This window comes from Xyrauchen texanus, chromosome 11 (genome assembly GCF_025860055.1).
Source record: "Xyrauchen texanus isolate HMW12.3.18 chromosome 11, RBS_HiC_50CHRs, whole genome shotgun sequence".
Classification (NCBI taxonomy): Eukaryota; Metazoa; Chordata; class Actinopteri; order Cypriniformes; family Catostomidae; genus Xyrauchen; species Xyrauchen texanus.
In genome coordinates, this window is record NC_068286.1 from 47,811,349 (window position 1) to 47,837,681 (window position 26,333).

At 39.1% G+C, this 26,333-nt stretch overlaps 1 protein-coding gene across 2 annotated transcripts; it reads right to left on the reverse strand.

Annotated features, from left to right (window-relative positions):
• Positions 1 to 770: 770 nt before the first annotated feature.
• On the reverse strand, positions 771 to 24,807 carry sh3gl2a (SH3 domain containing GRB2 like 2a, endophilin A1). Of its 2 annotated transcripts, none has more exons than XM_052137325.1 (9): positions 24,624 to 24,807; positions 12,119 to 12,187; positions 10,709 to 10,781; positions 10,068 to 10,211; positions 7,310 to 7,443; positions 3,649 to 3,807; positions 3,276 to 3,379; positions 1,497 to 1,615; positions 771 to 1,419 (listed from the first exon to the last, which is right to left on the reverse strand). In XM_052137325.1, the coding sequence occupies exons 1-9, from the start codon at positions 24,666 to 24,668 to the stop codon at positions 1,223 to 1,225; spliced, it is 1,044 nt and encodes a 347-aa protein (XP_051993285.1). In that variant the 5' UTR covers positions 24,669 to 24,807; the 3' UTR covers positions 771 to 1,222. The 2 variants fall into 2 exon arrangements, with proteins under 2 accessions (XP_051993285.1, XP_051993283.1); XM_052137323.1 differs by having other exon boundaries at positions 3,276 to 3,382.
• Between the last annotated feature and the right edge of the window lie 1,526 nt (positions 24,808 to 26,333).

Consider the following 26,333-nt stretch of genomic DNA (forward strand, 5'->3'; position numbering starts at 1 on the left):
TTTGGTTGCTAAATGTTACTCATCTAATCAGACGTAACACCACATAATGGCTAAATTGTATCAGTTAATTTTTTTAAAATGTTTTAAATATTTTTTTCCATCTTCGGCCTGCATTTTGGAACAGGAAAGAGGCGAAAGCGTTTGATTATTGGAGTCCATGCAATTATTGCAATTAAGAAAAATATTGAATTTTTGCGTCCGTTTAATACTGATGTCCCTTTTTCACTATGACACTAGTGTCCTTCAAGTGTAGTGTCCTTAAAGGGACAGTTCACCCAAAAATGTAAATTCTCTCATCATTTATTCACCCTCATGTAATCCCAGATGTCCATGACTTACTTTCTTCTGCAGAACATGAATGAAGATGTTTAGAAGAATATTTCAGCTCTGTAGGTTCATACAATGCAAGTGAATGGTGACTAGAACTTTGAAGCTCCAAAAAGCACATAAATGCAGCATAAAAGTAACCCATAAGTCTCCAGTGGTTTAATCCATGAGAAACGGATCAATATTTAACAATACATTTTTTACCGTAAATCTAAACGTTCACATTCTTTGTGCATATTGCCACCTACTGGGTAAAGAGGAGAATATATATAGTTAAAAAGGACTTAAATATGTATCTATTTCTCACCCACACCTATCATATCACTTCAGAAGACATGGATTAAACCACTGGAGTCTTATGGGTTACTTGTATGCTGCATTTATGTGCTTTTTGGAGCTTCAAAGTTCTAGTCACCATTCACTTGCATTGTATGAACGTACAGAGCTGAAATATTCTTCTAAACATCTTCATTTGTGTTCTGCTGAAGAAAGCCACAGGTTTGGAACGACATGACGGTGAGAAAATGACGGAATTTTCATTTTTGGGTGAACTGTCCCTTTAATTAACAGTTTGCAGCTTAATACTGAAAGAGTGATTTTATTTTATTGCTGACTTTTTATTGCTAAAAAAAAAAACAGAAATAAGATTAGATCATGTCAGAACATACAGGAGGTGTAGCAGCAGACAATGCAGAGAGGCCTGATCAACCTCAAAAAAATAAAATAAAATCTACAACAAATGTGGCAGCATTCCAACTCAGGAATAATATTTTTATAACATAAGGGCACCCCAAATCTTCATGGTTTATTTCATTTGCACAAATGCCAACAATATAGCTTTTTTGTGCCGTTTGTGTTCTGATTGGTCAGGTCATAGGGTACACATGCATAGGACTTAGTGTGGCAAAGCTACCAGGATATCTACATAGTTAACAGGGAAGAAACCAGATTGCCCGTTGACCATTCCTTCATACCAGTTGTCGTCAATCTTGTTGGTTAAGGTGATGATGTCACCTTCCTTGAAGCCTAGCTCACCTTCATTTTCAGGGTCAAAATCATATAGTGCCCGACAGCACGGCTGGTCCATCGGAGCTAAAGAAAAGATGACTTGTTTTAGAGCGAAGAAGAGGTAATCCTGTTTCATAGATTTATGTATATTATTGCCTCACCTGGAGACCTGGAGCGTCCACAGGGACCACTATTCCCATTATGGTGCTCACTCAAATCCATGGAGGTTCGAGGTTTGGGAACATAATCTCTTCTCGGCTTACAGGAAGCATCTCTTATTCTGCAGTTTGGGAACAGGATCACATCTAAACGTGTGTGCACATCTTTACTATACATAAGAAAATATCAAACCAAGTAACATTCATTTTAAGCAAATATACTGTAACAGATGTTTGTTAGGTTTCTGATCGTTAAACTTTGAAGAACGTGTTCAGAGTTACAGTGAGGATCTACACCTGTGATTCTCCGCTAGAGCACCTGTGTGAACTTGAATGACTTCATACATCCATTAAATCAGCTGCTGGTTGGCTCAGAAAAGTCATTTCTGAGAAAAGCATCTAGCATCATTTGTTTGCCAATTACACTTTGTTTGACATTTTGATTTTGTTATTTAATGCATGAAAAGTGAGACTTTATTGTTGAACATATTTTAGGGCCCATTGGATGGAAAATACAATTTAACAGGACATCAACAAACATCAGCAGAACCAGATTACCTGAGAGGAATAATTCACCCAAAAACAAAACTCACAATTATGAACTCACAATGTCAACCCAAACTCATTTGTCCATTCATCCATTCACCTATTCATTCATTCACCCATTCATTCTTCATCCATTAGTTTATTCATTCACCCATTCACATTCAGCCATCCATCCATCCATTCATTCTTCATTCATCAATCTGTTCATTCGTTCACCCATTCATTCAGCGACCCATCCACCCATTCAGCCATCCATCCATTCATTCTTCATTCATCAATCTGTTCATTCATTCACCCATTCAAAAATCCAGCCACCCATTTATTTAAGTCAAGTCAAGTGACTTATTCATCCATCCATTCATTCACCCTTTCATGCATTCAGCCATTCGTCCATCCATTCAAATATTCATTTATTCATCAATCGGTTCATTTGTTCAACCATCCATTCAGCCATCCATCCACCCATTCATACATATATTAATCCAGCCATCCATTAATACGTCCATCCATTCAACTATTCATTCATTCATCAATCTGTTCATTTGTTCACCCATTCACATTCAGCCATCCATCATCCATCTATTCATCCATTCAACTATTCATCAATTCATTCTTCATTTATCAATACATTCATTCATTCACCCTTTCATGAATTCAGCCATCCATCCACCCATTCATTCGTCCATCTATTCAACTATTCATTCATTATTCGTCAATCCGTAAATGTTTTCACCCATTCATCCATCCATTAATACGTCCATCCATTCAACTATTCATTAATTCATCAATCTGTTCATTTGTTCACCCATTCATTCATTAATTCATCCATCCATCCACCTGTTCATTCTCTTTCTTTTTCCCTTCATTTCTCTTTTTCATTCTTTATCTTTATTTTTCTCCATTATTAACATTTATTATTTCCTTCTTATCTAGTTGCTATTTCTTTCTTTTTTCCTTCATCTTTTTTTTCTTTTATTCATTATCTTTCTTTTTCTCCATTCACACCATTTAATTCTTTCATTAATTCATTCTTTCTTTCTTTCAAAAACTATGGATTTGGTGATATTCCATTAACAATTACAGATTCACCAAAAATTCCTTTTTGGCTGGACTGTTCCTTTAATAATACATCTAAACATACTATTCATTTAGTGCAAAACCTCACAGCCTTGCATTGTGGTTCTGTTGATTATTATGCGTCTTAAACCCACTTTGTGTTTTAGTTCCAGAACAAACCTGTCCTCCATCTTGCTGGACAGCTGCTGAAGGATCTCTGCAGCCTGTCTATGATAGTTCACCTGCGCCTGGACCAGGGCCGAAAGCTGACTGACCTGTTCGATCTGCTGAAAAGCAGATCACGAATAACATTTAAACACAGAAGTACAAAGTATGTTATGAGGATGAAAGACCAGCAAACCACAAATCAGATGAAAACATAGTTTCCTAGTGCTTCTCTGTGGATTATTGCCTGAGATAAAGGAAATCCACAGTGGGAAAGACAGACATAATTATTACACGCAGCATATGCCACAATAGGGAAAGCCCACAGTGGCATGACATGGATGGTAAAGAATCACAAGACAGATTACAGGCTGAAGAAATTTCTTACATCACTCTCCAGAATGTTAAACATGCTTTGTTCGGCAACCTCCTTTGTGTCATCAAACTTTTCCAGCGCCTGTTTGATCTCATCATCTGTCACTTTGCCTTGCCGTTTCTTCTTATAGTCAAAGTCCAACCGTCGCCCCTCCAGCTTCTTCAGGTGGTGCTGCGAAGACAGAGAAGACAAGAACAGTTGTTCAGTTACAGACATCTAACGAGCATTTCCTCTTTCATTGGCTGAGACAAAGTAGTCAATCATAATTACATTTAGTATGACTCTCTTAAAAGCTATTGCAACTCCGAAAAAGTTGGGACAGTATGAAAAATGCCAATTAAAAACAAAAAGGAGTGATTGTAATTGATATATTCACCCTTTGTTATATCGAAAGCACAACAATAACATCTTAATATGACGTTTCACCTTGTGAATTCAGTGTTTTTTTAAATACACACTCATTTAAAATAGTGTTTAAACTGTGAAACATCACCATTTCTTCTTATAACACTTATTAAACATTTAAGCAATGAAGACACAAGTTTAAGTTTAGATAGCCGGATGATGTGCTTCATAATGCGCCACACATTCCCAATTGGAGACAGACTGTAGACAGGCCAGTCTAGCACCCGCACACTCACTGATAATCGCCAGTATGTGGTTGAAAGTTGTACTGCTGGAAAATGCAGGACGTCCCTGGACAAGGCGGCAGTAAATGTTGCTCTAAAAATGTAACATATCTTCCTGCATTAATGTGAGAGTTACACATCCCCATACAAGTGCGGTCACGGTACCAACATTTCAGTAGTCGGTACTGATACCAATTGCGATACCACAACAAAAAAAATAGGCTAATATTATAATGTGCTATTGAACAACCAGTTTAGTTATTAATTATTCTAATAATTATAGTTTAATAATTATTAGTATTTTCCAGAACATAGTTTAAAAGTTTAATTTAATTTCATCACTCTAATCAATACATTCTTAAAACCTTTAACAAGTGAACATTAAACTTTTTAACATGTCATTTAAAATGTTTTATTTTTTTGCCAAACTTTTATTCAACAGATGTCTTTAATTATTATTATTATTATTATTATTATTATTAGAGAATATTACATTTGTTGTAATATATTTGTATTCAATTTCAGGCATCTAGATTTTATTTTGAATCGTGCTTTTATTATGAAAAGTATTTTTTGCCGGATGCTTCACTTCTCTGGATAACCGGTTTGTGACTGCAGTGATCATTGAAGACTTTTAAGTCACGTCTGAAATCTCTTTAAACTGTCCTTTAAGTCTGACGAGTGAAATGTAGGACACAGTTTTGGAGTGTTTGTATTTTATATTACTGGTGTTTCTGTATTTTGGATCATTTTGAAATGTTTTAAATTGTGTTACTGTGACACACTTTGGTTAACTGTTGTTATAAATGCGATATAAATAAAGCTGAGCTGAGATTTGTGCGCAGATGCTGTGATTTTAATTACATAAATATATATTTGACATGATTCACAATGGATAAGTGTTCTGCTTTATCATCTCATACAACGTGATTGATTCTCAGTGTCTGTGAAGTTTCTAGTGGATGAGAGGTTGATTTATTTAACATACACGTCTCTTCCACAGTAAGATTACAGCCTATATCGGTTTAATAAATCATTCTAGGGCATGTCACCATTTTAATTTGATTAATTGTCCGTTTCAGTGTTCAAGAAGTAACCGAGCACGCATTCAAAATAAAGCTGTGAGCATTTTAAAGCTGTCGTGTGTCAGTCATACATGTGCGCTGGTACCGGATAGATTCGGTACTGCAGAAACACTGGTACCGTTACATCTTTTATATTTTAGTATCGACTTGGTACCGAAGTACCGCTACTTTTGACAACACTACCCCATACCATGACAGACACTGGCCCTATATACATGGTCCTTTTCCTCTTCTGTCCAGAGAACACAACAAATTGAAATGTGAACTCATCGGACCAAAACATCGGACTACTTTCCATCTCAGATGAGAGCGAGACCAGAGAAGTCGGCAGCGCTTCTGGACAGTGATGATGTACGGCTTCTCCTTTACATAGTCTGAACTTGCATCTGTGGATGCAGCGGTGAGTGCTGTTGACTAACAAAGGTTTACCGAAGTAAACAGAGAGGACTGGTGCTGCCTGCAGTCCTGACCAATGGTCATGTTACACAGAGGTGAACACTCACCTGTCCCAAATTTTGGAGCATATGAAATTAGTGTATATTTTTAAAAAAAATATACTAAAAAGATAAATCATCACATAATGTGTTGTTGCAGTGCTTTCAACATAGCACAGGTTGAATAGTATTTACAAATCCCTCTTTTTTTTTTTTATTAGCATTTTTCACACTGTCCTAAATTTCTTTGGGAGATTGGGGTAAAATATTGCTCCATTACAATATACATACATATATACAGTGAGGAAAATAAGTATTTGAACACCCTGCTATTTTGCAAGTTCTCCCACTTAGAAATCATGGAGGGGTCTGAAATTGTCATCGTAGGTGCATGTCCACTGTGAGAGACATAATCTAAAAAAAAAAATCCAGAAATCACAATGTATGATTTTTTAACTATTTGTTTGTATGATACAGCTGCAAATAAGTATTTGAACACCTGTCTAAATAAGTATTTGAACACCTGACCCTCAAAGACCTGTTAGTCTGCCTTTAAAATGTCCACCTCCACTCCATTTATTATCCTAAATTAGATGCACCTGTTTGAGGTCGTTAGCTGCATAAAGACACCTGTCCACCTGTAAACCCAATAGAGAATCTTTGGAGGGAGCTCAAACTCCGTGTTTCTCAGCAACAGCCCAGAAACCTGACTGATCTAGAGAAGATCTGTGTGGAGGAGCGGGCCAAAATCCCTCCTGCAGTGTGTGCAAACCTGGTGAAAATCTACAGGAAACGTTTGACCTCTGTAACTGCAAACAAAGGCTACTGTACCAAATATTAACATTGATTTTCTCAGGTGTTCAAATACTTATTTGCAGCTGTATCATACAAATAAATAGTTAAAAAATCATACATTGTGATTTCTGGATTTTTTTTTTAGATTATGTCTCTCACAGTGGACATGCACCTACGATGACAATTTCAGACCCCTCCATGATTTCTAAGTGGGAGAACTTGCAAAATAGCAGGGTGTTCAAATACTTATTTTCCTCACTGTATATATATATATATATATGCGCAAAGCGATCATCTGTGTTCTGCAACTGCTTTCAGGTCCTTGAATAACGTATAACGTGCGAGTAAGGGCAGCCGGTGGACTTTCCGGTGCCCTCCTAGGGTAAGATGGTGCCCCCCTAGGGAGTTGGTGCCCTCTCTGTTTATAGAGAACGGCGGTACTGTGCTTAACCTTAGATTATTCCTAGAAAACTATTTATTATGTCTTCAAACAAGTTTGAGAACAACAGGATTACATATAACAAGACAAAGCATTGCAAACACTTTACAAATTGGCGGAGGTGAACCGTGGGCCATACAGGATAACAAGATGGCTGGAAGCTTAATCTCAAAGGGTCTTTATTTGGGTTAGGGGGCACATCGTATGTGCCACTATTTACACAGGGGTGCAGTTAGCATCTGGCTCAATATTATGAATCATAATAAAATTGATACATTTCTCGGGTCTCACCTGGACCTCCTTTAAGTCTTTTTCTTGCATATTCTGCAAGGGATCAATAAAGTTCTGCTTGACCTCCATGTCTAGAGCGTCTTTAACTTCACCTAGTTCTCGCATGGCTTCTCCAACTTCAATCAAAGCCAGACCTGAAAAACAAAAGAGTACAATGCATTCTAGATCTATTTTGGGCAGACCTGAGGTAGCCACTTAAACCTTGCCACATCATAAGTCTTTTGAACCATCACTCCATCCTTCAGATGGCACCGACTGAACACATCTCATCAAAAAGAGAACCACACATGTTCTGACATACAGTCGAGAACATGATAATGTAGTGGACCGATTTACTGACTGTTAATGAGGAATAAGGTTAGATCTCCGCCTGTAGAGAGTCCCAGGTCCTGTATTATGATGCACTGTTGTAGTCAGATCACTAGATCTCAAGTACGAGTCCCCGTTAATTACGTACAAGCCTAAGAGTTACGAGTCCATGTTATATGGCATGTTGATGTACCGTAAAAGGTGTCTAGCCACCTAGCGAACCTCACTGTATAGGCTGAATGAGCTTTAAAGGTGCTGTTATTGATTTGAGCTGTTTTGTAACGTCCACGAGCTGAGCCGGACTTGAGTATTACAACACCGTCACGTCTCGCGTGATCTGGTCTGATTTTATGGATGCATATATAACTCACGAACACCATTTCAGACACACCCGGACATTTGCAATTCATTCTGTTCCATGAATTTAGAAAACATCAAATATACCATGAGTCATTTGAGTGAATCTCCATCTCATCCTGGAGAGGTGGTTATACTGGTACATGAGGGGCGGCTGTGGGTCAGGCGGTAGAGCGGGTCGGTCGTTAATCGCAGGGTTGGCGGATCGATTCCCGGCCCACATGACTCCACATGCCGAAGTGTCCTTGGGCAAGACACTGAACCCCAAGTTGCTCCAATGGTAGGTTAGCGCCTTGCATGGCAGCTCTGCCATCATTGTTGTGTGTGAATGGGTGAATGAGTCACAGTATAAAGCGCTTTGAATACCGCTAAGGTTAAATAGGCGCTATATAAGTGCAGACCATAATGTTATAGAATATTATTTCTAACTATTAGTGCTTTATTAGTAACTACAATAGCGTTAAGTTCACAGTTAGCAGTGCGTTCTTCTTAATGGCCTTGTGTGCACCCTGTCGTACTCTACATGTCAGGTCCGGAGACACGGAGTATTATTGGTGTTGTATGTGTATGGCGATGGGGCAGGCACTATATGCGTTCATGCCCAGGGACACTACGGAGTCTAATCAACAAGTTGAGCTCAATCGTCAGTATTTGTAGCATAGTATTGATTACCACAAAAATGTATTCAGACATTATATTTAAAAAAGCACAAATGTGTGCTGCAGTGAGACACTTATAATGGAAGTCAATGGGGTTTAAGCTGTAAACATTAAAATACTCGCCGTTTCAAAAGTATAGACACAAGACATAAACAATATGTGTGTTAACATGATTTTACTGTCATAAATTCACTTAATAACCGCATCTGTGGAAAGTTATAGACAATTGTACAAATTCGTTGCCATGACAATGTAACAGCATAAACCCTAAATCAACCATAAAGGCAAGGATTTAAACCACTTTACTGCTCAAATAATGCACAAGTTTTCACAGAATTATTGTAAGTGCTTTAATAAAATATCTTTCGCATTTTTCTTCACATTCACATGAACTCCTCCAAAGATTGGCCACATTCACTTCCATTGTACGCGTCTCACTGTGAACTCAACTTTTGCTTTTCTTTAAAATGAACTTTGTGGTAATCAACATTACGCTACAAATGCTGTCAACTGAACTTAACTTATACTGAACCCGGAATATTCCTTTAATCCGGTCTTGAGTGGGTGGTGATTTGCGGCGCTCCGGCACACATCAGGATAGATGAGCCTTTATACGTCAAATGCAACGTGTTCACGTGTGGTTTTGACTTCCTCCGTATGCGAGTTCAGTGATCAGATCACAAAATGTTTTAGACCCCATTCACACCTGTATCTAGTGTGGTCCAACAGTGATTGGATCACCTAAATATATCTTAATACCAGCAGTTAACAGGGTCCCAGTCCTCTGAAAAACATCATGTCTGGTCCAAGCTCCAAACATAGAGCACCCGCTGACCTTAATGACTACAGACTAGCAGCACTCACATTCCACATTGTGAAGACCACAGATCGGCTGGACTTCTGCACATCGAGATCTCTGGCAGGTGATCAGCTACAGTACATGCTGCAAAGGGTCTATTCACCTGGACAGGGCTGGCAGCAATGTACTTTGACTTAACAAGTGCCTTCAATGCCATCCAGCCAGCATTACTGTGAAAGACACTACTCGGCCACCGATGACCTCCGGATGTTAGACTGAAGAACTGTGCATCTGAGCAGGTGGTGAGTAACACAGATCCTCAGAATGACTCTTCTGTTGTTGGCTGTTCATTATATCTGCATCTGATTTCACAAATGACCCAGTTCTGGTGTGCAATAGCACCTTATTAAATATTTATATCATTTAAATGTCCTTTTATTGTAAAATATGTGGTTGTATCTGCAAACTGCACAGTGCTGATTGTCTGGCTGTAAATGCAACCCAACTCCTCTTACAGGATCAATGCACTTCGGTTTCTACATGCCGTCAAAAGAGCTTGTTCATACAGTATATAGCAGATAAATCTCATGATTTTAGAAGGCAGATTACATTGGATACTGTTGTGACTCATTACCAAAGTTGGATTCTTCGCCAAGCTCCCTGCCAAACTTTTGCATCGACTCTCCCAAGATAGCTTCGGTCTGTGTGTAGCCAGGACCTTTATCCCCTCCACGGATTTTAGACATGGAGCTCATCATACTCATCTTAGCACGAGTTGCTACATAAAAACACAAACACAAAATAGAGGTACATTAATTCATTTTCTCCCCAATTTGTAACGGCCAATTCCCAATGTGTTCCAGGTCCTCGTGGTGGCGTAGTGACGAATCTCAGTTGCCTCCGCGCCTGAGACCATCAATCCGTGCATCTTATCACGTGGCTTGTTGAGCGTGTTGCCATGGAGGCGTAGCGCATGTGGAGGCTTCACGCTATTCTCCACGATCCACGCACAACTCGCCACACACCCCACGAGAGCGAGACCCACATTATAGCGACCACAAGGAGGTTACCCCATGTGACTCTATCCTCCCTAGCAACCGGGCCAATTTGGTTGCTAAGGAGACCTGACTGGAGTCACTTAGCACGCCCTGGATTCAAACTCACGACTCCAGGTGTGATAGTCATCGTCTTTACGCGCTGAGATACCCAGACCCAAAGAAAAAGCTATTCTTAAAAAAAAAAAAAATATATATATATATATATCTCCACATTTACCTGGATTGGGCTGCAGGTACTCTGTTGTCTTGGTCATAATGTCCATCACCGCCCTTGTGGTGGTGTCGACTTTCTACAGTACAAAGAATGAAAAGGTACAAGAACAGGAAGGTGAGTATAAACCACTAAAACCCTTTCTCAAGTTATTTCTGCCACCACTCTGCCTACGTATCACCTGTTTGTTAAAGGTGCACACAGTTTATTTAAGTTTTAATCCTATAGAAATTAATTGTAATTTTGAAACGTGTATTTAATCGTGAGTGCTCACATGAGATGAGGACTCTAGTCATATCAGTAACCTCATAAAAGCTGGTTTATTCTACATGGAGAGGGTCCCCTAATGGGGGCAGCCATGTTGGAATCACATGACCAGCTGAATACTGCTCGCTTAATCTCAGTAACCGGCTTGTTATTGGACACTTTCACTCGTGGATTAAATTGATCATGGCTGATTGTGAACGGTGAATTTCTACAACAGCATCTGAAACTGAAAACTATTGATTATGAATGATGCTGCATCCGCACCACTAGGTGTCACTGTAAGTCCAAGAAAACATGAACCAAAACATACAGAGTGCACCTTCAAAGCCCAAAGTATACATTGGCTTTGACGTAAACACTTAGCGTCTGTGTACAGTCAAATGCATACCCGTTCAAATTATTTTGACTGTTTGCAAATAGACAGGCGGTTGGTGCATGCCCGCTACGACTGCTATGAGTTTAGACCCACAAAGATGTCTTTATAGTCCTTCACACTTGAGTTATTCAAACGTCTCCACAAACACACACACACACACACGTTATTATTTACTTTTTTCTCCTGTCATTAATTGGCTATTACATCTTCTAGCACTTCTCTGTGACAACAACGGCTTAATTAAAAAAAAAATAAAAAAAAAATAAAAAAAAAATAAAAAAAATAAAAAAATAAAAAAATAAAAAAAATAATAAAAAAAATTAAAAAAAATAAAAATAAAATTAAAAAAAAAAAATTAAAAAAAAAATAAAAAAAAAAATGAAAAAAAAAAAAAATAAAATAAAAAAAAAAAAAAATAAATAAAAAAAAAACGGCTTAATTGTGAGTGTTGCCACCTTGTGGACACACTAATTAGTGCAAATAACTCCATGTGTGTGAATTCTGCATGTTTAGAGACGAGTGAGCCGTTGACAAAATTTGTCTCTCACTTCCTGTACATCTGACCATAGTATACTTTGAGCTTAAGTGCTCTAGCAAGCAAAACACATAACTGCAATCACTTGAATGTAATACTTACACTGTAGTTCTTGCGCAGTGCTCTGTTGGTGCACACTGTCTAACACTTACTATTAACAATCAAATGCTTTGCGTGTTTTGCAGCCGCTGTGCTTCCTTGTTCTCTTGAGAATTATGACTCTCTCTAGAATACTTACCTTTTCCATATCCATAAAGTCTTCATCTAATTTAGTTCCCTCTGCTCCTCCAACCTTTTCACTCACTTTCTGCAAAATAAGGTAAGAACATGTGTTAGGAAGATTTGAACTTATGCAAAGACAATATTGAATCATGGGACAGAAATAACCTGGCTGGCATGTTGATTGCATGTTTAAGAATAACTCCACCTCAGTCAATTTAGTATGGATGCTAATACTTATTGTATCAATTAATGGAGCGATATTGCAGCATAAGTTAAGAAGAAAAAGTGGCATGTGTCTTCCTCTTGCATCAGGCTGCTGAATTAAGTGGGCATGAGAGAGAAACGCTGCAGTTAAAAGGCCGAATGATCGCCTCAAGAGGAGGCGATGGATGAATGGATGTGTGGAGTCTTAAATATAGCACTTATTTCAGCAGGACGTTTATTTTGAAAGATCTTTGAAGTTCTTCCCATTTGTGAAGAGTTCGTTATATCAAGCTTCCTGCGACTCACGATCTAAAATTTCCAAGCTGCAATGGAGAAAGTGTTAATATGAAAGTTCACAGCTGATTATACACTCAACACACTGATCTGTGGCTCTGCAGATGGATACTATTGGACACACTACATGAAAATCAAGCATTTGTGTGTTCTTGCCTGTGTGAAGGAGATGATAGAGCATAGAGGCACCTCTTATTCTGTTATTCTAGATGACACCCTTCTGCTGTTTAATGATCACGCTTGGCCATTTAGAGGCTTTTGTGTTATTATTTTCCAACGGTTTTTGATTTCATCTCAAAACTCACATTACACGTGGCTAATGGCAGCATACTTTAATATGGTAGTGAAATTAACAACAAGATGATATTGTACCTTGTGAATTTTTTGGCATTGTGATATTTCGTTAGTACCGGTATACCGCGCAACCCTAGTGCCAATCACCCCACTGATGCATAGAGTCTGTTTGCCAGTATATTACACCATGTGTACAGAGATGTGTGTTAGCATCGTGTTTGCATTGTTTTTTACTGTTTAATGTTAGCTACAAGCTTTTAATTTATTGTCTGATTTGGGTTTAATTCATTATTACACCCATTTAAATTTGTTATACTCTCCCTGTTTATTTAGTGATTCATCAGGATTATCACTAACACTGATAATTGGGCACGATACATAAATGATAGAAAAATGAGAAAACACTGCTAAAAGTTCCAATTTATTGACAATGTTTGGACACCGAATGGGTCTTTGTCAGGTCAAACAAGCAAAACAATCCTCCTTTCCCTCCTAAGATACATAATCTTGAGGACTACAAGTGGCAGAGGTATACCATCACTGGATGTGAAAATGCATTTAAAAAGGAAAAACAAATGTATAAATATTTCAATCAAGCATTCTACAACTTTTTATGAACATTCCTGAATAGAAATACAAACACAAATTATCATTTTTCTATGAACATTAATTAGTAGCTGTGCACCTGCATATATTACCTTTAAATTATACACAATACAAAATGTACAATAATAAACAATACAAATATAGACATTATAAATGGCCATGGCTAACCCTTGCTGGTGATGTCTGTTGAGGATCTGCCTTACAACACACCTACAAGCCCTCAGTCCAGCCTCTCTCAGACTATCGTGGCCAATCTGACACTGATGGAGGGATTGTGCGTTCCTGGTGTAACTCGGGCAGTTGCTATTGCCGTCCTGTACCTGTCCCGCAGGTGTGATATTCAGATGTACCGATCCTGTGCAGGTGTTGTTGCACGTGGTCTGACACTGCGAGGACGAGCAGCTGTCCTTCCTGTCTCCCTGTAGCACTGTCTCAGGCGTCTCACAGTACGGACATTGTGATTTATTGCCCTGGCCACATCTGCAGTCCTCATGCCTCCAGGCAGCATGCCTAAGACACACGCAGATGAGCAGAACCCTGGGCGTCTGTTGTTTTGGAGTTTTTCAAGAGTCAGGGTTAGAGTTCCCTCCCAAGCATCTCCTAGATCCGGCCCTGTTTCTCATTCAAATCAGTAATATATAGTAACACTTCTGGTTCACGTCACATCCACCAAACATTAAACAGCAGTCGTTAGGGTATAGGGTATAGGATATAGGGTTTTAAATGACTAGTTTAAGCTGCACTATGGAAGTTTTTTTAACATTAGAAAGCCATGCTCAAATCCCTGCCCTTTGCTCACTCCAGTAAGCCTAATGTGATTTTTATTTGAAACTGTCAGGTCGGATTTGGTGCAAAATCGCAGGCTTATGTCATTCGTCCTTGCGTGTGTCTGTGAGAACAGAAAAGCAGCGCCGGCTACGGTCACATGCGTGTTGGCTGGGGGAAGCAACGAGTTGCATTTCAGGACAGCAGACCAGTTTAACTGAGATGATGTTTATAGCTGTATTTTATAACACGTCTGCAGTTTTGAGGTTTTGGTGTTTTCTCATTTATTTGAAACAAGTCACAGAATGCACAAGTTGTTGTCTCTTTCCATTCCTCCTCTTAACAGATTAAACAGAACTGACCATTTAAAATGGCTTCTAAAAGCAACAGTAGGTACAAGGTGGTTCCCCATGAAAAGTGTACTCATCTTAAATTGTTTACAATGCACCGATTTCACAGTAAGGTGCAACAAATCACTGCATTATAACTTTACTGCAAAATAAATGCTTAAGGAAACTGTTTATTATTGTAACTGTTGTTGCATATTTAATCAAGTACATATCATCCCAATAATTACTGAATACTAGTTAACAGTTTTATTATGTGCAGTGCATTGATCTACTATTGTAGCAATACGGTTTACTTGGATTTACCACTGAGGCTGTGGATAATATAATAATAAAGTGTCTTCCATTAAAATTGTTTCAGCCATATGAAGAGTTTCATATCCTAAATTTGGGATATACGTTTACATTTTAAAAATGTTTGTGAATGATGGGTGGTGAATAAAACACGTGAATAATCACATTAAAATACGTAAATAAAAGTTTAGTTTATCTATCTTCAGATTACATAATAGAAGTGAAAATAGCATGTCAGGACACGTGCAGGTGAGTATCTCTCAATGCATATTCACCTTAGCCTGTCATATTTCATGTCTTAAATCAGAGCTTGCTAAAGGTTTAGCATCAGCCTTGTTACCTCAAAGGAAAGTGCTGTCCCAACTGCCCAATCAGTAGCGGTCACGTGAAGCCCAATGTGACAGCTGCACATGGAGCACAGAGACTTCCGCCCCCACCCTTCAGACAGCAGGTCTTAATATTCCCCTGAGTCTGTACCTCCTGGATTACAACTACCAAAGATTAACGGGCAAGAAATAGAACAGATTGATGGACAAATAAAGAAGGTTATGGGAGGATATCCCATCTTGATTTGTGATTGTCCTCATGATGACAGAGATAAAAGCAGAACGATCTCTCTCCTGTTATTGTGCATGTAAAGGACAAGAGGAAGCTCATGCAGCAAGATGGCTAGAGGCGGCAAGTGTCTCTCAAATGGCTGCAACTAAGAGAGAAATCAACAATTTTGATAAGCGCTTAATATTCAATTATTTACTTGATTAATTCATTAGAATAAAAAAGGCAAAATTTTATTTCCTGTATTCATTTAAATTGTGTTTATATATTTAGCACTGTACAATACGGTTATATTCATTAATATTAGTAAATTAATAAATATCTCTATCTATCTATCTATACACACACACACACACACATATATATATAGTGCAGTAATAAGTATTCAGACCCCTTCATTTTTTCCCAAAACATTTTATGTTGCAATCTTATGCTAAAATGCTTTAAACTATATATATTTTCACATTAATCTACACTCCATACCCCATAATGACAAAGCAAAAACCAGATTTTTGATAAAAGAAAAAATGCAAATATCACATTGACATAAGTATTCAGACCCTTTGCTATCACTCTTGAAATTGAGCTCAGCTGCATCCCATTTCTCTGGATCATCTTGGAGATGTTTCTACACTTTGATTGGAGTCCACCTGTGGCAAATTTAATTGATTGGACATGATTTGGAAAGACACACACCTGTCTATATAAGATCTTACAGCTGAAAATGCATATCAGAGCAAAAACCAAACCATGAGGTCCAATGAACTGCCTGCAGAGATCAGAGACAGGATTGCGTCGAGGCACAGATCTGGGGAAGTATACATCAACATTTCAGCTGTATTGAAGATCCCCAAGAGCACAGTGACCTCCATAATCCTTAAATGGAAGTTTGGAACAACCAGGACTCTTCCTATAGTGGGCCGCCTGGGCAAACGGAGCAATCGGGGAAGAAGGGCCTTGATAAGAGAGGTGACCAAGAACCTGATGGTCACTCTGGTGGAGCTCCAGAGATCATGAGTGGAGACGGGAGAAACTTGCAGAAGGACGACCATCACTGCAACACTCCACCGATCTGGGCTTTATGGTAGAGTGGCCAGACGGACGCCTCTCCTCAGTGCAAGACACATAATAAAGCACCTAAAGACTCTGATGAAACACAGATTGAACTGTTTGGCCTCAATTCCAAGTGTCATTGTGGTGTAGTGGTCTAAAGCACATAACTGGTAATCTGGTAATCAGAAGGACACTGGTTCAAACCCCACAGCCACCACAATTGTGTCCAGATTGCTCCGGGGGGGATTGTCCCTGTAATAAGTGAACTGTAAGTCGCTTTGGATAAAAGCGTCTGCCAAATGCATAAATGTAAATGTAAATGGAGGAAACCAGGCAACACTCATTACCGGCACAGTACCATCCCAACGGTGAAGCATGGTGGTGGATGCATCATACCGTGGGGATGTTTTCAGCAGTGGGGACTGGTCAGGGATGAAGGAAAGCTGAACGCAGCAATATACAGAGATATCCTTAATGAACACCTGCTCCAGAGCGCTCAGGAGCTCAGACTGGGCCGAAGGTTCACCTTCCAACAGGGCGATGACTTGGCACACAGCCAAGACTACACAAGAGTGGTTCAGGGAAAACTCTGTGAATGTCCTTGAGTGTCCCAGCCAGAGTCTGGACTTGAACCCAATCGAACATCTCTGGAGAGACCTGAAAATGTCTGTGCACCGACGGTCCCCATCCAACCTGACAGAGCTTGAGAGGATCTGCAGAGATCCCCAAATCCAGGTGTGCAAAGCTTGTCGCATCATACCCAAAAAGACTTGAGGCTGTAATCGCGGCCAAAGGTGCTGAGTTCACAGTCTGAATACGGTCAATGTGATATTTCAGTTTTTACATTTTAATAAATTTGCAAAGTTATAAAAAAATTTTTGCCTTGTCATTATAGGGTATGGAGTGTAGATTGATGTGAAAAAGCAAAATTATTTAAAGCATTCTAGAGTAAGACTGCAACATAACATGTGAAATAAAGAAGGGGTCTGAATACTTTACGAAGGCACTGTGTGTATTTACTGTACATTGTCACATTGAGAATAAATGTATTCACGCAAAAGCTCATAAATGTGTCTTTCAGAGACTTTATATAGAGTTAGGATGAAAATAAGGTGCATTTCAAACTGTTCTGAGACCAGTGCAGACAGACAGCACACTGGAGGTTAAGTCATGCACTAAATAGGGAGCATGGGAGCATCCTATAGCTCTCCTATAACTGTTCTGAGACCAGTGCAGACAGACAGCACACTGGAGGTCAAGTCATGCACTAAATAGGGAGCAAGGGAGCATCCTATAGCTCTCCTATAACTGTTCTGAGACCAGTGCAGACAGACAGCACACTGGAGGTTAAGTCATACACTAAATAGGGAGCAAGGGAGCATCCTATAGCCCTCTATAACTGTTCTGAGACCAGTGCAGACAGACAGCACACTGGAGGTTAAGTCATGCACTAAATAGGGAGCAAGGGAGCATCCTATAGCTCTCTATGCAGTTAAGTGCGTTCACTACTAAAATCTGATCAAAAGTTCAGTTTTAGGCTGCAGATGATGTTTGGATCACTCAACATGTTTGACACACATGGGACGATGATCATCAGTACATAGATTCAACATTTATAATGCATCATTTTATTTTAACATGGTTGACAGTGATTGGATGATGCTGGACATTACATTCAATCTGAATTAATTATGTTAATATCTGTCTGTAACATCGCAATAACATGAATAATCAACACTCCTGGACACAAACAATACGATAATAAAAATCTGACTTTCTATAGTTTGTTCACCACGTACATTGTATTACTGTTATTGTTAATGATGATTGGTTTTCATTCATTAATGTTAACGATTGTTGATTAAGAACATTATTGAAAACGTGCAACCTGTTCCTGTGAAATTACTCAGACCATGATATCAAATATTGGTCACATTTCCAACCCTTAATCTGCCACTGTTGGTGCTGGTATTTGTCATTAATGCATGGATGCTCGTTTGGTTTAGTGGTAACTTTCTAGGGTTAACTATCATGGGTTCCAGGTTCTCATCTGCTCGAATATAACTTTCAGTCAACCAAGATGTCATCTGCAAGTTGGTGGATTGCATATCAATGCACAGAATATCATGAGCAAGGACATTTGTTTGCGTAATCTTTTGTGATGTCACTGGAATGGACAGCGATCGAGGAGCATGTATGAACCCCAGCTGCTGAGTTCTGAACATATTCTAACCTCGCAATGTTTAAGAAAGCCTTCTTCTACTCAGACCAACATCTTGCTGATGGATGCACCATGGGCAGCCCCTATATCACACACTGAAGCACTAATAAAAGCTAATGAAAGGCTAGAGTCATCACTTTTAAAAGAGCACAGCTCTAGAAACAGACTCAATTCAGTCTGTCTTAGTCTTAGCAACTGAGCTTATAACCGTACATGTGACATGAAATAGAAACAGTTTTAATAAAAAAAAGCTTTTATAAAACACAAGGACATGTGCCCCTTCAGTGTCATTTTAAGCTGTGGGGAAACGGTAATGATATTGTAATGGTGATGTAATTTTTAAGCCCTACACAGCACTTACGTAACAGCAGGATGAGCCCCTGTCTTGGCATGCAGCATCACGATTCTACAAGCAAGTAATGACGAGGGGAATGAACAGAACAGACTGTAATATAAGCGAGCTATAGTACATCACAGAGACATACAGGACCTGTATAAACATATCATATAGACTTCAAATACTGGACAACTACAGAACACAATACAGAACCAGAAAAAGCCCAAAACCGGCACAAAATAAATACATTGATCAAATTCTACAGTGGAAACATATAGATCAGTCAGTTCAATTTAATTGTCAGGAAAGCAACTGAAAAATAAATATAGTTGTCATTTTTACTATTATATTTAAATTGTAGATCCCTTATCTTTACCCCTAAACAATCAATTGTCAACTATATACAATAATCTGCCTGTTACTTTTATATAGTGACAATCATTTTAGTTCAATATACCATTTTTAATTTTTACCATACTAATATCTACATATATATATATATATATATATTTGTTTTGTGCACGTGTCCACAAGACCGCAACGCCAGACCCGTATTAACATGTGTTGGTCAAAGAATAGATTAAAACTCTCAAAGTGCCCGTTGAGTATGTGGCACCAGCTTTGGTAGCACCCATGCAAATAATATGACATGTTATGTGCATTAAAACGCACATTTGACACACCTAATTTAACACCTAATTTTTATATGGCTAAAGTGAAATGACAGTGTGAATAAGTTTGGTCTTCTTTACAGATTCCTTTCATCAGGCTTCTACTGATTAAACTACAGTCAAATCTTGGGATTTCTGAAGGCATTTCTGCGCTCATAATTCAGCAGTGGTGCAGCGCCGCTGCAAAATGCATATAGGGGAAACAGTATATATTTCAGCTGCTAGTGCTACCCCAACATCTAAACTGAACTCTAAACATTTCTTAAACACACATACATACACACATATATATATATATATATATATATGTGTGTGTATAAAAAAAAAATCTAAGGGGGTCCGAGTATCTCAGCGAGTATTGACGCTGACTATCACACCTGGAGTCGTGTGTTTGAATCCAAGACGTGCTGAGTGACTCCAGCCAGGTCTCCTTAGCAACCAAATTGGCCCGGTTGCTGGGGTAACCTCCTCATGGTCGCTATAATGTGGTTCTCGCTCTCGGTGGGCACATGGTGAGTTGTGGAACATGGCGTGTCACAATCCGTCATGAGACACATGAGCGGCAATGAGCATCACAGACGTAAAACCTGTGTTCGATTCTTGAGACAGAAATTTTAGCATTTTGAAATAAATTGCGGGAGTTAATAGTTACTGCTGTGACGGATGAAGATGGTTGAAAATAATGCTTAAATTTGGGTTTATTCCTCACAGAACTATCTGAAGACACAAATAAAACGGATTACTTTTATGATTCCTTGATTCAGTTTTTCAGGTGGTTTGTTTTTGTTTTTATGAGGCAACATTTTCTGAAAAGTCCACAAACAAAAACCTTTCAGCAAACATTAGTCATAAAAATTTATAAATAAATAATAATAATAATAATAATAAAAAGCCAACGGTTCATGAATGATTACAGAATTTATCAATTTTAACAATTTAAAAGTTTAGACATGAATAAAGTGATAAATCATGTGAAACAAGTTCAATACGGCACCAGAAATCACACAGAAAAGAATGAAACCGTTAAAACGTAAAATTAAGTAAATGTGTTAAATAAATGTGATGGCATCTCATTGATTATTACTGAAAATAAATTCATTACCGATTAATTCCATTATTCAATTTCCCTAGATTCAATAAGGACAGGTAAACATTTGTAAGCCTACACATCTAAAATTATTTCATTTGAGGTGGTCAATGAGTAAATATGATGTTTATGTAAACAAGTAAATGTACGTTTGGTAGAAACACACTTTATGTGAGAATACTATGGATGGGGCGACATATTGAATTTCAATATATAACAAACCAAAAAAAATGACGAACTTTAAAGGCAAATCTGTTTTCTGTCCATGTGATCATAAATGAAACGACCCATAAAACATCATAATCTCGCCGTCGCTTGATTTGATCCCTACTGCGCTTTATTCTACACCGTTTACATTTACATTTATGCATTTGGCAGACGCTTTTATCCAAAGTGACTTACAGTGCACTTATTACAGGGACAATCCCCCCGGAGCAACCTGGAGTTAAGTGTCTTACTCAAGGTCACAATGGTGGTGACTGTGGGGCTCGAACCAGCAACCTCCTGATTACCAGTTATGCGCTTTAACCCACTACGCCACAACCAGTCCTTGTTTACAGAGTTCACACGATGTCCTTGAAGGGCTTAAAGTGCTTTAATTCAGCTTTTATAGGCTGGAATTCCTGGAAAATTGCCTTTTGTTTTGTTGAAAAGTGCTTAAGATAAATTTCCGTGTAATGCGTGTTCATCAAAGAGCAGATCCCGCACTCCACTTTCATACTTATTCACGCAAGCAGCATCTTTCATCTTTAATGAGAATGACAACGAGGCTGTGAGGGAAAACACAAATAATTAACAATAGCAGGTGCAATATACCTCACGTAAAACATTTACAGTGACCGCAAACACACCTCACGAGCACTTTCACGTAGTAAAGGGTTTGTGCAGACTCACACCATCAACTCTTCTGCGCTCCCTCACGTAATCCATTTCTCAGACTCAATTCATACCGCAAGGTAAGAGACAAAACACGGAAGTGCAGAGCGCTGAAAAGGAGCGGGGCTGAATAATGTCAATAGTGAAAGGTATAGGAGGAACTCTTATTACTTAATGATTATCTTATGATTCGTTTTACTTTCTCTGAAATATTGAATTCTAAAGACCGTATCAACGACCGTTCGTTGGTGACATCATCATTCCATGAACATCTCCTGCTTGTCAAACAGAGACGGGCCACTTCTGTTCAAAGGAATGGGAGGAATTAGAACGCCCAATGGCGGTCACCGGTCAACCCGCCTTACAGGTTAAAGAGCCGATCACCTTTTAGGTACAGAAATCGCCTGTCAATCAACTTGAGAAGGCGCATGCGCGTTAGCTCCACGAGATGGTTTAATTGCGTTTTTAGCATAATCTGAGGTAAAGAAACACAATTTATTATACCAGTTGTGCGGAACGACGCGCCCTTCCATGGATCATCGTCACCCCACCTCATGTGATGGGGCACGCGTGATCCCAATGAAGAGGCTCATCCCCGCTGCCTTTAAACACCGAGCGTGCCTCTCCTCGGAGACCGGTCTCTAACTGCTGCCGTTTTTACAGGTCCAGTAACGGAGCCGGGAGTGTCCAGAGTTAGATGTGTCGCCGTACCCACACCCCAGAACCTAGGCGTGAGTTGGAGCACGCGTCATGGCGGAGGGGCCAGGATGCCAGGCCGCTATTCCCCTCAAGTGCCGAGATGCAGGGAAGCCGGCCCGCTCGATAGAAGCCGCAGTGTGTCATCAAATATTATTGCTTATTTGAAATAAGTTCTTTGGATTGTAATCTTGACCAACCGTTTTGGAGATTTCGGTCTTTCCCCATTAAAGTAGATAGGAGATGCACTTTCATGCCGATTGTTTACTTGGAAAAATAGCTGCCCAAAATGCCCAAGAGCTTCCAAAATGACCGCCGAGTGGACTGACTTACCTTGAAAAAGAGACTTTGTAGAAAGGATCCATAAATACATCTGGACCGTTCGAATTCCTTTGTTTTTGTTTACATTCTTGGAATGGTCTATACAAATAAATTGCATTATTATTACTACTACTATAAATACAGTTTACTGAGACACCATACTTTAAGTATATAATACTCCATGAGGCAAAAAGGATATATTTCTCAACCATTGGATGTTTTATACAATGTCGTTTAAATTGAGATGCAAACGTGTTGGCCAATATAAAGAGCCTTGCTAGCCAAGTACACTGCAGCTGACAAAAACAGTCTTGAGAAAGCAATCCTATGCAGTAAGCCATGTCCAGAATGTATAATGGAGCTGGCAGAATCAAGCATCAGCCACATTAGGGACAGAAGTTGATGCATAAGCATGCATATGCACTATCAGCGTAACGAACCCTCAGTTAATGAAAACCTGTATTACAAGCTAACATAATGCGCTTGTTATTTATATCAAACTCAAAACACATTTGACAGGAAATCACTTGTAAAGTACATAAAAATAGTCTTATATGCATGTGATGGAACGACTACATGATCACACAGAGATAACAATTTGTCTTCTCTTATGTAACTATCCTCATTAACTGTCCAGGCACAGGGATCTAAAATTGACTTCATGAGAACTGCTAAGTCTAGCCCAAATCCTAGTTCTGATATCTGAAAATGAGTTTGAATGATGCATGTGGGACATAATGACATTTGCTTTATATACAAATATGCGTGTTATTACAGCTCGTGTTATAAGAACTCACTATACCAGTTGATTTCCAGGAACTATTAATGCTTGTGAAACAGGAGAAGCCTGCATCCGTCTATACGACTGGAACTAGAGGAATAACACGGCAGCCACTATATTTTGTCATGACTTAAGACTGCATGAAGGTCATGTATGAAGTACACGGCAAACTGAGAGAGCCATCTGTTCTACAGGACGGCTCTGAGTCATGCCACCCTCTCCACTGTGCAGCATGCACTGATGATTGGCCAGAAAGAGACGGATTATGTTGTTCAACGTCAGGCCATGAGAAGCAAGCCCAGCTCCACAACTAACAGATTCTCACATTCCCTTTAAAACTGACGGCCTTCAATCATGCCATCTGCAGCGGGTAGGAGATGTGGGCATCATGCATTTGGCGTGCGTGAGCAGTGGCTCCATCACAGGACTCATTCTTCATCCCAAATGCAACGTTACGCTTCAGGCAAGGACAGTACATGGACAGTACATGGACAGAACAGACAAACCCGGGGGTCTCGACTGAGTCTGACGACACTAGGGCATGTTTATCCAGATATTAAACCCTTATTTCATGCTTCCTCGATTTAAGAATATTAAGACTCAAATTATGCCAGTGGAAAAACATCTAAAGCAAACATGTGACTATATGAGGGGTCATTACCTGATATAGCCAATTATATTAGTTTAATAGCCAAATGCACTATTGCCTGGTGTGGCAATAGAGCACCATGAATATGAAGGGTCAGATAATCACGATCATCATAAAGGGCATCGAGGTCAATTTAAGGGTATTTGAGCGATTATGGATTAAATGTGCTATTATGTATCAATTCTACGCAGCACCAAAAAATGTTCAATGTTTACGCATTATTTCAATTGTATTAATGACAACTGAACATGCATTCATCATAACCTCTAAATGCTATTATTTCGGATGAAATGATGCACCCACAGTGGTTGGCACGTTCGTGATCGTTTTGAGTGCTACACCCGTTAGTTTACATGACATATTTGGGGTTTGATCCGCATTCCGATTGATTGGGGAGCACAAGCTGTTCTATCTGCTGCTCTGCACGATCAGATTCCACTGCAGCAAACACAGAATCCAGTGCGTCTTACCTGAGTCGCTTTGTGGAATTGCTTCTTCAGTCCCGCAACAGACATGATTCCGGCTGGACTATTGCCGTTTCTGTCCCAACGTCTGGATGTGATGCGTTAAGATGTAAATATGTTCCGAGGAAGGGAGATAAGCCCTAACACTGGGAATCACCTCGCGTAGGCTGATTATAGCAGCTGATGCTGACATTGGTGACGTCACGCTACAGGAACCGCCTCTCTGAAGATCAGGGGTGTGCTCATCCCTGTGGCCCAATCCCTTCGCAGGGGTGAGTGCTTCGGAGCTTTGTAGGGTGTCAGGCTGAAAAATATCGGCCATTCGGGACACACTTCAACCACATCTATTGTGCACAATGCCGACGCTATTAAACATCCGTGCACCTAATCAGTAATCTTAATTTTGACGAAAATCAATGCTTTAAAACTTTAATACTGTGTGTTTATATATATTTGTATTTTATTTATTTATATATATATATATATATAAACAGTAAAAATGCACTGTGTGTTCCATTCTTAAAGGGACAGTTCACACAAAAATGAAAATTCTCTCATCGTGTATTCACCCTCATGCCAGTGTGTGACTTTCTTTCTTCTACAGAACTCAAATTAAGATGTTTAGAAGAATATTTCAGCTCTGCAGGTCCATACAATGCAACTGAATGGTGACCAGAACTTTGAAGCTCCAAAAAGCACATAAAGGCAGCATAAAAGTAATCCATAAGACTCCGGTGGATTAATCCATGTCTTCATAGAGGATATGATAGTTGTGGGTGAGAACCATGACCATATTTAAGCCCTTTTTTTTAACTGTAAATCTCCACTTTCACATTCAGCCGCATACTGTTCGGGGCTAGTCAAAGGTGGAGATTGATTGTAAAAAACAAAAACACTTAATTATTGATCTGTTTCTCACCCACACCTATCATATCACTTCTGAGCACATGAATTAAACCACTGCAGTTTATGGATTACTTTTATGCTGCCTTTATGTGCTTTTTGGAGCTTCAAAGTTCTGGTCACCATTCACTTGCATTGTATGAACCTACAGAGCTGAAATATTCTTCTAAAAACCTTCATTTGTGTTCTGCAGAAGAAAGAAAGTCACACACATCTGGGATGACATGAGGGTGAATTTACATTTTTGGGTGAACTGCCCCTTTAAATAATTAAAATGCCACTTTGTTTAATTCTTTTGTTTTATTAACTCCCTTACAAGATTAACAGATCAAGCAAATAACAGTAAAATAATACTGTTTTATATAAATGTTTTAAAAAGTTCATTATAATAATCTAAATCTTTTCGAATAATGTTTTTGATTATAGATTTATAACGTATGTCCACGTGCTGCTTAATACAGTCCTGTGGTGTATTTAGCAGAACTGAAGGTGTCCGAATAAACTCGAAAAGCACGTTATTGTTGCCATCTGAGAATCTGGCCAATTCCGAATAAGCTGTGTCAGCTGTTTTGGGGGCGACTGCAGCGGGAGGCCAAGATGGCATCGTGAATTATGGTTGTTTAATCTTGTAGTTCTAGTGGTGTTAACAGTCGATCATTTGTGCTGTCTCCAACGTGAGTACACAACTACACATCTGTTTTGTGTAAATGGGCAGAATAAGACACGTTTTTTTTTTTTTAAGTTATGAAAGTCAAAGTTGGCGCAGAAGTTGAGCTCGTCTTTGAAGCTTGCCTGGGCAGTAACATGTTTGCT

Bases quoted from the DNA above. Each gene is read 5' to 3' on its own strand.
- sh3gl2a (XM_052137323.1), bottom strand. From the start codon at position 24,668: ATGTCTGTTGCGGGACTGAAGAAGCAATTCCACAAAGCGACTCAG. The intron at 7,444-10,067 runs GTAATGAGTCAC...TTTGTTTTTCAG, and splicing joins TGGCGAAGAATCCAACTTTG to GTCTGGCTTTGATTGAAGTT. The intron at 1,420-1,496 runs GTGAGGCAATAA...TCTTTTCTTTAG, and splicing joins TGGACGCTCCAGGTCTCCAG to CTCCGATGGACCAGCCGTGC.